Below are 13,339 nucleotides of genomic sequence, written 5' to 3'. Positions count from 1 at the left end.
CTGTTTCCAACATGCAATACTTTACATTTCTCAACGTTGAACTTCATCTGCCATCTCGCCGCCCATTCCTCCAATTTGTTCAAGTCCCTTTGCAATTCTTCACATTCCTCTTTAGTCCCAGCTCCACTAAATAGTTTTGTATCGTCCGTATCTCTTTCTCTACCAAGTCGATTCCCTTCAATATTTTGATACCATCCTTGAATGGGAAGGTGCCTAGGCGCCCAAAGCTGTTGCAAAGATAGGCAAGCAAGTGGACTGCTCTTTTTTTTTGGGAGAGTAGTAGATTTGAAACCAACCGGAGAAAAGATTTCTTCACACAACGTGCAATAAAACTCAGGAGTAGGAGGAAGTGGCCCCAGCATACCCCTGGACGTCAACATCCAGGCACGCTGCTTGGCTGAGATCTACGCATCGACAAAGAAGCTGTTTTTGCTCTATGAATTCTGTGTTGCCGTGACCCTAGGTGCTTATGTTCGCCGAAACACGGTACCGTGTCGGGTCCATGTTACTGTACGTCCTGGATTGAAATAAACAAGGCTTTACTTCATACCACGCTCATTGTCCATTTCCACTGTTTTCTCTGCTGTTCGGTACCTGGGAGATCTCGTCCTATTGGACTCTTTTTTTGTGTGTGGTGTTAAGTGACTTGCCTGGGGTCACAAGGAGCAGCAATGGCCTTGAACCTGCAACCTCAGGGTTCTGAGGCTACAGCCCTAACCACTAGGCCACTCCGCCACTCCAATTGGTATCCTCACTGATATTGATATACCTAGTGAATGTGGTGGCATGTAACTGTCTCACTACTGACTAGCACAGGGATGCAATGATGGAAACCTGGAAAAACAGGGCTTATTAGACCAATAGTTCCCAACCCTGTCCTGGAGGCCAGTCGAGTTTTTGGGATCCCGACATGGGCATGCTGCTCACGCCAGAGAAGTTAAAAAGGTGCGGGGGGAAGGTAAGGGGGGCAGGGAAGAGTGTGGGGGAGGGGCACCGCTCATTCTTATTACGCCACTGCCGACCAGTAGTAGTGCACATCCTGACCTGGACATCTCAATTCCTCCCTCAACATTTCTGTACAAAATGGGCCTTCTCGTGTGTTAAGTGTTGTGCATATCCACCTTAGTTCGCAAACCTCTACAAAAGATAACATTTTGCTTTCGTATAATTCTGAATAATGGGAACTTGGGCAGGCCCCTTTTTACTAGGCCGTGCTAAATTCTGCTGTTAACGTGGCTTGTTGCAGTATTTTCACATGCAGTAGCTGCAAATTTGACGTGGCAACTGTTGGGGGGGGGGGAGGGGGCTTGGCGTACCTAGCATTAAATTTGCAGATAGCATTCAGCACTGTGCTTGGAATTAGCCAGAAGCACGCCAACTGCAAAAGTGGCAATTTGCAGGAGCTAATCGCATAATGCCTTCCATGCCTATTCTCTATCCACATTCTCAAAGCAAAACAAATGCCTCAGTCGTATCTTTGAGGTCCTCAAACAGGATATGATTGTCTCGATTGTTTAGGCTCAGATAGTACTAATAAGTAAATCCAAGTTGCATGAAAGTATTGTGATGCAACTTATACACTCTTTGTATGGACCTTCAGACTACCTATAGGGTACATACCCCAGGCAATAATAATAATAATAATAATAATAGCTTATATACCGCAATACCGTGAAGTTCTATGCGGTTTACAAAGATTAAGCAAAGGTACAAATTGATTGACTTTACGAGGGGAGGAAGAAAGAGGGTTAATAGGACAGGAAATCCATTTTTGAGGAGAGAGTGATCAATAGAACAAGTTAATCGCTATAGAGGGGAGAGAGAAGAGAGGATCAGTTGTCTAGATACTTTAGGAACAGGTGTGTTTTTAGCTGTAACTTATAGTGATACTCTTCAATCTTCACCCCTACAGCTAAGTGATGTGTTGTTGGTTTTAAAATGACCTTAAATATAAAAAATAAAAATTAAATAAATTATGAATAAATAAAATTGGACTGACGAAGAGCATTATTGCCTGGGGTATGTACCCTATAGGTAGTCTGAAGGTCCATACAAGAGTGTATAAGTTGCACCACAATACTTTCATGGAACTTGGATTTACTTATTAGCACTATCTGAGCCCAAACAATCGAGACAATCATATCCTGTTTGAGTATTCTCTATCCACGACATGTCTCCTAACACAAAAAGTACTTAATGCAGCTTATGGCACACAAACTAGAAAAATACCACGAAGCCTTTTAACATGGTTCAGTTCTAGCAGTTATTGGACGCACATTAAGCGCTTAACGCAGCCTAGTGAAAAAGGCCTCTTATTGTCAACGGGACAAAATACTGAAACGCTTGCCAGGTAGAAAAACTTTTACTGAGGATAACTTAGAGAATTTCGAAACAGACTGCATAAAGAGCGGGACACGATCAACGAGGTGTTATTTCACTATTAACCCCAGTCTAATAATAGGAGACTGTGATATAATCGAATGCGTTAGTAGCAAAAAAATAACACATCTTAATTGTAGCCCACGTCAATGACGTCCCCCCATTAGGGTGAAGAATTTCAGTCCCTGGCAGCCAGAACTGATATTGTGATGTCATTATGCCTCATTCTACCAATGCCTGAGAGCCAACCTCATCAGTGATGTCACAATGGCTCAGTTGTATTACATATAGAAGGACTTCATATTTTGGGCAGCCGCAGCGCCGCTTTGCTGCAGAACAAAGACTTCCGGGGCAGGCCTGCTGCGACCAGGGGGAGTTGGGAGCTGGACAGAGAGGTTCTGCCATAGGATCCTGCTGAGGCTAACGGCAGAGAGCCTTTGCCCTCCTCCAACAAAAAAAAAGCATTCTGTTGCCTATGTGTAAAAGTATCTAAAACTCAGGGGGGGGTTTAATTCAGTTTCTTTTTTTAATTTTTTAATTTAAAGATTTTCACATTATCTAACAAGCATATCATTAAGAAAACATAATATTAAAGTTACTTTCAATCCAGAAAATAAACCTAACAGTAATAGAAAATAATTCTCAACTTAATCGCACACTAGTCCTCAAAATTAGGATCCAAGACTTAAGAATCAGAGTGATTAAAGTACAAAAAGGCAACCAAACAAAAACACATTATCTGATACTGAAAAGGAGCTAATTATTTCTTGGACACAGATGTTTCTCCATTTTCAAGGCGCTTCATCGAAAGGAAAACCGTCAAATGAGCCGGTTCAAAGAAAACATATTTCAAAGTATGATACCTTACTACACATTTACAGGGATATCTAAGGAAAAATAAACCCCCTCAATCTGGGTCACACCTGGTTTCAACATTAGAAATTCCCTTCTTTTTTTAATCACTGCTTATTTCCCCAAGACCCTCTTGTGAAGGGAAGATTTCTTTGCATAAGAAAAACTCTCCAATCTGTCTGCACACGGTTCAGGAGGCAAGCAGCTGCAGGTGTACAGGGCATCCTTGTATCAAGCAGTACCAAAAGAGTTTTCTTGCCAAGGGGAATTCTTTCAACACCTGCCTATACACCTGCTAAAGTGCCCCCTTTAGAAGTATTTTTATAAAACTGCGGTCAGGTTTCTGTGCATCAGTAGCCTAACTTTTGCTCCTAATAAAAATGTCTCTCTCTCCCTCCAGAGCAGGGGTGTCAAAGTCCCTCCTGGAGGGCCGCAATCCAGTCGGGTTTTCAGGATTTGCGTGCGCTGCTTTCATGGTATGCTAATAGATCTCATGTGTAGTCATTGGGGAAATCCTGAAAACCTGACTGGATTGCGGCCCTCCAGGAGGGACTTTGGCACCCCTACTCCGGAGTATAAGGCTAAGAAATAGTCCGTCACTAACATTGCACCGACCGTTGTTCTTGCTATACTGACTGATGATTGTGCCACCACACTGATTGCCATTACTCCGTTGATTTGTTATTTTAAGGATTATGTTCTTTGAATATCTGCTGTAACCCGCCCCAAACTCCACTTAGGACAGTGGTCTCAAACTCAAACCCTTTGCAGGGCCACATTTTGGACTTGTAGGTACTTGGAGGGCCTCCAAAAAAAATAGTTAATGTCTTATTAAAGAAATGATGTCACTTCCTAGGCTCGGGTCCTGGAAGTGATGTCAGAGAGTGTGCCAATGCAGGCAGCAACCTTGCGCTGGGGAACTAAAAAAGGTACAGGAGAAAGCATGAGACACTTGCGCGCGGCAAGGAGATTAGCCCTTAGGAAGACCGTGCCGGGGTGGACCGCACCCCCCCTTACTATGCTACTGACTGGAAGTCTCCTTGGTGGTTCAGTGGGAAGCAAGAGCAATCCACAGCTGCTCCTGCTCTGTTGAGTGCCTGGGTTCAGAATAGCACCTCCTGTGGTAGTCTAGTGGTACTACCGATAGGGGTGAAATTGCCAAATAAGGTAGTGTTAACTGCTCTGTGTTATCTTCTGTGTTCACATCAGAGAGAAAAGCCAGAGAGGTCTCTACGATGGGAAGAACAATCCGGACACAAGAGTCGTGAGGAAAAGATGTCAACTGTACAGCAGTGGGCAATCCAAAGCAAGCTTTATTTTTGTCAGCCGCATAGACTCAACAATGACAGTGTTTCAGCAATTCTGCTTTTGTCAAGAGTCTAATGTATCACAAAAGAACATAAAAATTAAACCAATCGATATACAAATACACAGATATCAAACACTATAAGAAATGCTTTTAGAAAAAAAATTAAATATTCATATAAGCACATATCAAACACCATAAGAAATGCTTTTATGAAAATAAATATGCATATACACACATATCAAACATAATAAGCAATATTTTTATTTAAAAAAATAATAAATAAAAACAAGAAATATGAAGGATGAAATGTAGAAAAGTCATAAGATTGTCAAACATGCAAAATATGTGAATGAATGAAGGAAAACCAACAGTAAACAATATTGCAAAAGGCAAACTAGGTGAGCACCCTACATAACTTAAGTGGAATGATAAACCCAGGGCTCCTTTTTCTAAGGCATGCTAACCAATTAATTCTTGAAAAAGAGCTTTAGCGAAACATGTCAGATTGAATCTCCCCAGACCATAGACAAGAACAATTTGAAAAGATAAAGTTTGAAATATTTATTTAAGCATTATACACCTTATGAAAAGTTAAACTATTGGGAACCCCCCCCCCCATATAGAATATTGGATCTATGATGATTAGACACATAAAGCTAAACTGCTATGAGATATATTGAGCGGTGAGGGGTGTCGCTGAGATCTGGAAGAGAATGTAATAAATGCAATAGAATATAATGGGTGTATTAGCATGCACTAAATTGGTTAGCTCACCTTAGTAAAAGGACCCTTAACTATAAAAACATCAAAAAGGGTCTTTTTACTAAGGCGCACTAGGATATAATGGACACATTAGCATGCTAATATTTAGCGCGTGCTAAGACGCACTAGCGCGCGCCTTAGTAAAAGGACCCCCCCCAAATGGCTAAAAATGCAACACGTGTTGTGAAATCAATGAAAATGGTGCCAGAATTAAAAGCAACTAGCAAAAGTCCACCCTAAATATTAAAATTTTTATTATTTTATAAACTAGATTCCCTTCAGCATTTCAAGTATTTGATGATATAAACTTCCGTGTTTTTTATACTATTAATGCAATAATTAGGTTCTCTTTCAGATCTCAGCGACACCCCTCACCGTTCAATATATCTCATAGCAGTTTAGCTTTATGTGTCTAATCATCATCGATCCAATATTCTATGTGGTTTTTTTTCAATACAGAACCCGTTCTTAACCCGGGGATTGCCTGTATTGATTAAGTTCCTTAACATCCTCATTTAGATTGTTTTCTAATGGTAGGTTGACATCACCAAGCAGTAATGCCACATTAGATATAAATTCCTGGACTTTTGAAGTCTAGAGGTTGTTGTGGCAGGATTACTTCTAAGTTGACAGAATAAGAGCTTTATATCTGGTTCACATAGGGGCAGGGGTGTCCAATGTCGGTCCTCGAGGGCCGCAATCCAGTCGGGCTTTCAGGATTTCCCCAATGAATATGCATGAGATCTATTAGCATACAATGAAAGCAGTGCATGCAAATAGACCTCATGTATATTCATTGGGGAAATCCTGAAAATCCGACTGGACTGCAGCCCTCGAGGAGGGACTTTGGCACCCCTGGCCTAAAGCTATGTACCAATATTGGCACTGATTCTATTAAACCAGGGGTGTCAAAGTCCCTCCTCGAGGGCCGCAATCCAGTCGGGCTTTCAGGATTTCCCCAATGAATATGCATGAGATCTATTAGCATACAATGAAAGCAGTGCATGCAAATAGACCTCATGTATATTCATTGGGGAAATCCTGAAAATCCGACTGGACTGCGGCCCTCGAGGAGGAACTTTGGCACCCCTGGCCTAAAGCTATGTACCAATATTGGCACTGATTCTATTAAACCAGGGGTGTCAAAGTCCCTCCTCGAGGGCCGCAATCCAGTCGGGCTTTCAGGATTTCCCCAATGAATATGCATGAGATCTATTAGCATACAATGAAAGCAGTGCATGCAAATAGACCTCATGTATATTCATTGGGGAAATCCTGAAAACCCGACTGTATTGCGGCCCTCGAGGAGGGACTTTGGCACCCCTGGCCTAAAGCTATGTACCAATATTGGCACTGATTCTATTAAACCAGGGGTGTCAAAGTCCCTCCTCGGCCGCAATCCAGTCGGGCTTTCAGGATTTCCCCAATGAATATGCATGAGATCTATTAGCATACAATGAAAGCAGTGCATGCAAATAGACCTCATGTATATTCATTGGGGAAATCCTGAAAATCCGACTGGACTGCGGCCCTCGAGGAGGGACTTTGGCACCCCTGGCCTAAAGCTATGTACCAATATTGGCACTGATTCTATTAAACCAGGGGTGTCAAAGTCCCTCCTCGAGGGCCGCAATCCAGTCGGGCTTTCAGGATTTCCCCAATGAATATGCATGAGATCTATTAGCCTACAATGAAAGCAGTGCATGCAAATAGACCTCATGTATATTCATTGGGGAAATCCTGAAAACCCGACTGGACTGCGGCCCTCGAGGACCGACATTGGACACCCCTGACATAGGGAGTTGATTTTCGGAGGAGGTTGTGGCGGAGACTACTGTTCCGGGTTTCAAACGCAAGTTGGATGCACACCTTCTTGCAAATCATATTGAGGGATACGGGAAATCCGGGTCTCCAACAAGGAGCACCTAAATGGGCCTCCGTGTGTGCGGATCGCCGGACTAGATGGGCCTTGGTCTGATCCGGTGAAGGCGTTTCTTATGTTCTTATGAATAATGCTTAAATAAATATTTCAAACTTTATCTTTTTCAAATTGTTCTTGCCTATGGTCTGGGGAGATTCAGTCTGGCACGTTTTGCTACAGCGCTTTTTCAAGGATTCTCCCCAGAAATATAAAGAGCAGTCACAACTTTGCATAGCTCAATATATTCACGTTTAAGTTTGAAATGACCAAAAACTACTTGGCTTACCAGAGCCGTCCCTAGAATAAAAGCAACAACATAAGATTGCCAAACATGGAGAAGCGGAGACTTAGAGGAGACATGATAGAAACCTTCAAGATCCTGAAGGGCATAGAAAAAGTAGACAGGGACAGATTTTTCAAATTATGGGGAACGACAAGTACAAGGGGGCACTCGGAGAAATTGAAAGGGGACAGGTTTAGAACAAATGCTAGGAAGTTCTTTTTCACCCAGAAGGTGGTGGATACATGGAATGCGCTTCCGGAGGCTGTGGTAGGCAGGAGCACGTTACAGGGCTTCAAAGAAGGTTTGGATAGGTTCCTAGAGGACAAAGGGATTGAGGGGTACAGATAGGAGTAGAGGTAGGTTATAGGGATAGGAGTAGAGGTAGGTTATAGAAATAGGGACCACTGCTCAGGCAATAGGCCTGATGGGCCGCCGCGGGAGCGGGCCGCTGGGCGAGATGGACCTCTGGTCTGCCTCAGCGGAGGCAACTTCTTATGTTCTTAAAAAAAAAATGGTTCAACACATCTTTTCCTCACAACTCTTGTATGTGGATTATCTTCTGTGTTAACATGTAGTATGGTATCATATGTTAACTGTTAAGTGTAAGATCCAGTCTATGCTATTTCATGTTTGTCATTTATCGTGTGTTAACTGTTAGTGTGGGCATGCACTAATAGCTCATGCTAATTCTCACATTAACTGCTTAGGAAAAGAGGGTCACAGAAGCTAAAAATGTATCTAACTAAAAACTTGAAAGAAAATTCAACTGTCTTGTATCCTCCCTCCTAAAGAAAGAACTTAATCAAAGAATCTGTACAGTGACCATCTTTTATTTTATTGACCATCTTTTATTTTATTGTCCATGTATTCAGGCATTTTGGATATCAATATGGGATCAAGTTAATATGTTGATGGAGAGTCATGTGGCTTTATCCTATGACACAGTGATTTTTGGAATGTGTATGAGGGCCAAAAGCCAAATATCTGCAGCAAACAATAAATTATTGTTGATTCTTACGGGAGTGGGAATTCAACAGATAACAACTAATTGGAAAGACTGTTCTAGATTGAATTGTAATTTTTGGTGGAACTCAGTTTGTCATATGTATAAGATGGAAAGATTTCTTGCGATACAGAAGGGGTATTTTAAAAGAGTTCAAGAGGTGTGGAGGCCATTAATTGAATATTATAACGAGTAAAGTTTATTCTTTTTCCTTAGGGGATAATATATAGAAATGGGATGGGATGGGAGGGATAGGGAGGGAAAAATATTGGAAAGATGTTGTTATGAAAAATAAGGAGATATATGTAATAGGATGGGATATTTATTGTTGTGCATTACTGGGTATAATAAAATGTTTAAAGTGTTTGAGGAAGAAGGATGGGGGGAGGGACAGATTTCATGTCAGATTAATTGTATTATCAAAAAGGGATGTATAATTATATATAAATTTGAAAGGAATATTTTATTGATATGGAAAAGGGTGGGAGGTGGGGGAGAATAAAAACATGTATAATAATATTGTTTAAGAATGCCAAGTGTGTTATGTAAATTAATTGTAATAATACTGTACACTTGTTGAAAGAAATAAAAAGGAATAAAGATTTAAAAAAAAAGAATCTGTACAGCTCATCAGATTTACATCCAAAATGTGGTAAAGATGCAGGAAGGGAACATTATCAACCCGCTGCGCGGAGAGGCAGTACTCTCGGTGTGAGCTCCCCTCGGCCGTCCCTGGGAGCTGAAAAGGGTATGGGCAAAGTGCCAAAATGGGACAGAAATGAAAAAGGAACAAGCAGGATGTGGGAACTGGAGGGTATATCTTTAAGTAACAAAAGGGGCAAAGAATGGCATTTATTCCTGAGAAAAGGTGAAGAATAAATGAGGTCCCAGAAAGGAAAGGGAACAAAAGGAGCAGGCAATTCTGAATGAGTGGGAAACCACTTTTGGTTTTTGCCCAAGTCCAGTTGGATGAACAGATCAGTGGCATGAGACTTTACTTTGCTCTCCTCTCTGGTTAATTGGACCAGGGCTTCTAATAATAGGACAGCCTTTTCTAAAGAACAAAGGGCAAATAATCTCTGCTTTCTGATTAGGCATTGAGAGGTAGCGGTAATATTAGCAAAGTTTAGAGAAACCATCCTTCAGCTCCATAGTATTATCATATAAAAAGAAGAGGTAGGTTACAGAAATGAACAGGAACCACATTACAGGTCATAGAAGGTTTGGATAGGTTCCTAGAGGACAAAGGGATTGAGGGGTACAGATAGGAGTAGAGGTAGGTTATAGGGATAGGAGTAGAGGTAGGTTATAGAAATAGGGACCACTGCTCAGGCAATAGGCCTGATGGGCCGCCGCGAGAGCGGACCGCTGGGCACGATGGACCAATGGTCCGACCCAGTGGTGGCAACTTCTTATGTTCTTATTTTATTGGGAATAGAGTATAAACCTCACCGTGCCCTAGGACGAGCTGATTATCCTTCTGGTTATCTGCCTGGCATGAGAGGAACAGCAAAAAGGCTTTGGGTGATTTCTGGAAGACTGAAGGAGCTGGGGATGCTGCTGGTGATCTCTGGAATGGGAAGTGCTGCAAATGCAAGGGTTTTGTGATTTTTGGTGAGATCAGAGTCCGGGATGGCGCCTCTGGTGGGCTCTGAGATACGAGTATCAGAAAAAAGTGAGGAGGGGAGGGGAGGCTTATGGTGCCTATAGGTCAGAAGACGTGGACCTTTGTTGTGCCGGTGTCTGTGGGATGGGAGGAGTGAACGGGGGACTTGTGGGTAGTCTTATGAGGGACGGAGGAAAGAAAGCATTTGGGGTGGTCTCTGGATGGGGATGCGCAGTGGATCTGAGGAACTTTTGGTGATACCATTTGGCCTTTATCGGCCATCATGTTTCTATGTTTCATATGTTGTTTCTCCTTTATCTGCTTCAGTGCTACCCACCTGTGCTCCTCTTGACTTCCACTGTGATAACGGGAAGTGCATTCGTCGCTCCTGGATCTGTGATGGCGACAACGACTGCGAGGACGATTCAGATGAACAAGATTGCCGTGAGTACTGACTGGAAGATGCTTATATAGAGGAATTGACTTCTTAATACCTCAGAAACTTGATGGAATGTTTATCCACGGTGTATTATATCTTCCATATCCCTCTGTCCTCTGAAGTTTCGCATTCCTTTTTGCCTTCTCTTTGTCCCATCGGGCTATCAGGAGTAGAATGGCATAGCCCGGTCCTCCGCCCAGTATTAAGAGATTATTTTAATGTAGAACAGCATAGCCTATCCCCTGGCCTTCTTATTCTATATTTTGTCCTTTTTGGGTACCTCGCTTTTTTTTTTTTCTTTTTTAAGAGTTCTCAAAACCCAAATCGGCATTTTCTGCGGCCTACACAAGGGGGCGGCCTATATGTGAGAAATATGGTAACTGAGTTAGTAACAAATTACAACACCTGCAAAAATCAATTCACCATTGGTGGTGGATGTATACCATCCATAAGCACACTGGAAAGAAAAGCCAGAGAGGCCTCTACGATGGGGAGAACAATTCAGATACAAGAGTTGTGAGGAAAAGATATGAACCATACAGCACTGAGCAATCCAAGCAAACTTTATTTTGTCAGCAGCATAGACTCGGCACTGACAGTGTTTCGGCAACTCTGCCCCCCCCGTCCAAAGTCTCTCGCCAAAACAAACATGAGTGGTTCCCTAGTTTGCAATTCACGTTCACCAGTTTTAGAGAAATTGGAGGAAGAAAATCCCCTGGCAACAGTGCACACGATAAGGTCGCAAACTAATGAACCACACACCCCTCCTCCTCTCTGCCCTCCTTCCCACTCTCCCCCCTCCGCTGCGTGTGTGCATCCATGCCCCTTTCCCTATACCGTTTTACCTTCGGCGCGAGCAGTGACAAAGTTGCTGCCCGCGTCGGCTTCGGGGTCTCTCTCCGACGTTGCTTCCGGGAGGTCAGAGAGAGCGCCGAAGCTGACGTGAGCAGCAACTTTGTTGCTGCTTGCGCCAAAGTTAAAAAGTTATGGTGAAGGGGGGCACGTGCAGCAGGGGCGGGTGGGGGATGCCCCCCCTTCGGGCGCCAGTCACCCTTGCTACACCACTGCCTTCCAGCATGCATAACTTTCAATTGCTGATGCCATTAATGCGTCTAAATGCAAAACTTTTGTAACATATGTGCACTATTAGTACCTAAATGTAGGCGTCGGCTTATAGAATTCTCTTTGTAGATTATAAGCCCTATAGAGACAGGGAAATATTGTGACTCACTTTAGCCAAGCAATGACAAGATGTGTGCTAAATGCAAAAAAACAAAATAAATTAAATAACCCAGGAGGAAAAGATTGTGTTTTCGTCCTTTTTTCCCTTATTAGCCCCCCGGGAATGCGAGGAAGACGAGTTCCCCTGTCAGAATGGATACTGTATCCGCAGCTTGTGGCACTGTGATGGTGAAAACGACTGTGGCGATAACAGCGACGAGCAATGTGGTGGGTACCAGGCCAGCTTATGCACATTGTACTGGGAATGTAATTTTGCTACTTTCTAGTACTTCAGAATAGACCAGAGGTGCTGAGGGACCTCTTCTGTTTTGTATCGAAGCAGAAATTGCTTAGTAGACCAGGGTCTCCATGCAACACTAAGCTTGAAAACAGCAACTGTATTGCCACTTATCTGTTTAACAAGGGTGCACGGTAACACTCAAAGAAAGCATCAGAGGAATATGATTTTTTATTGCATCTTTTAAAACATCACCATGTCTGCCATGTCCGTCCCTTACAATCGGGAATCCATCATTGCAACCAAGGGGAGCCCGTGGACTGTGCCAGCCCATCAATCGAAAAGATTCCCGATTGTGAGGGACAGACATGGTGATTTTTTCAAAATATATATATATAAAATCTATTTATCTGATGTTTATGCAATAAAATATCATATTCCTCTGATGCATTCTTTGAGTGTTACTGTGCACCCTTGTTAAACAGATACGTGGCCATACAGCAACTTAACAGCATGGCCTTGCTCTGAGGAATAATGCATGCTAGGGTGCCGGCGTTAAAAAATTTGTAACCGCTTCCTTGGACCCTAAATAGAATCACCCAAAAGTCACATAAAACAATTTGCAGTACTCGCAATACAGCAGCAGAATCATGAAAACACACAAGCCCAGAACACAGATTAGCAATTCCCACTTTTCACAGCCTCACCACTGAACTAACCACGACGTTAAATGTTTCCTGTTTTAAGTTCTGTAGGCGTTGTATCCCATAGATTTGGGACCACAGACAAAAGCTGCTCTACCTGAATAGGTGATTTCCCACCTCATCCTGTTAAAAGTAGTGCAGCCCCATTTGCTGATTCGAATCGATTCGCCGATTCATTTCAGTGAATCAGTTTGAATCAATTATGCAAAAAAAAAAAAAAAAAATTGGACTTACCGATTCAGTGAGTGCTGACATACCTCCGGGCCTTCTAAAGCAGCAGCAGCAGCAACAGCAGTGGCCGGCCAGCAGAGGCAACATTCTGAACAGGGTGCTTGTGGCCTGCCCAGCCGGGGCCTTCCCTCTTCTGCATTACCAATGATGTCAATGATGATGTAGCAGAGGGAAGCACTGGCAAGGCAGGCTGCGAGCAGCTTGTTCAGAGCAGCCTCTGCCACCACTGCTGCTGCTTTAGGAGGCCCAAAAGTATGTCAGGTCTTACGACGGGGGGGGGGGGGGGGGGAGGAGGGTCGGTCGGGAAGTGCTGCATAGGTGGATAGGAAGGATGGAAGGCTGTTGCATGGGATTAGGAGGGAGGGATGGAAAAATGCTGCACGGGGGGGGG

General features: G+C 43.1%; 1 protein-coding gene across 5 annotated transcripts in view; it reads left to right on the top strand.

Annotated features, from left to right (window-relative positions):
- The window catches only part of LRP4 (LDL receptor related protein 4), a 163,138-nt gene that overhangs the window by 76,660 nt on the left and 73,139 nt on the right, over positions 1 to 13,339 (top strand). For all 5 annotated transcript variants that reach the window (XM_033928224.1, XM_033928223.1, XM_033928221.1 and 2 more), the window contains exons 3-4: positions 10,443 to 10,559; positions 11,890 to 12,003. In XM_033928224.1, coding sequence (XP_033784115.1) covers positions 10,443 to 10,559; positions 11,890 to 12,003 — 231 coding nt within the window. The remainder of the gene's footprint in view (positions 1 to 10,442; positions 10,560 to 11,889; positions 12,004 to 13,339) is intronic.

This window comes from Geotrypetes seraphini, chromosome 19 (assembly GCF_902459505.1).
Source record: "Geotrypetes seraphini chromosome 19, aGeoSer1.1, whole genome shotgun sequence".
Taxonomy (NCBI): domain Eukaryota; kingdom Metazoa; phylum Chordata; class Amphibia; order Gymnophiona; family Dermophiidae; genus Geotrypetes; species Geotrypetes seraphini.
This window is presented reverse-complemented; position numbering and strand designations above follow the sequence as displayed.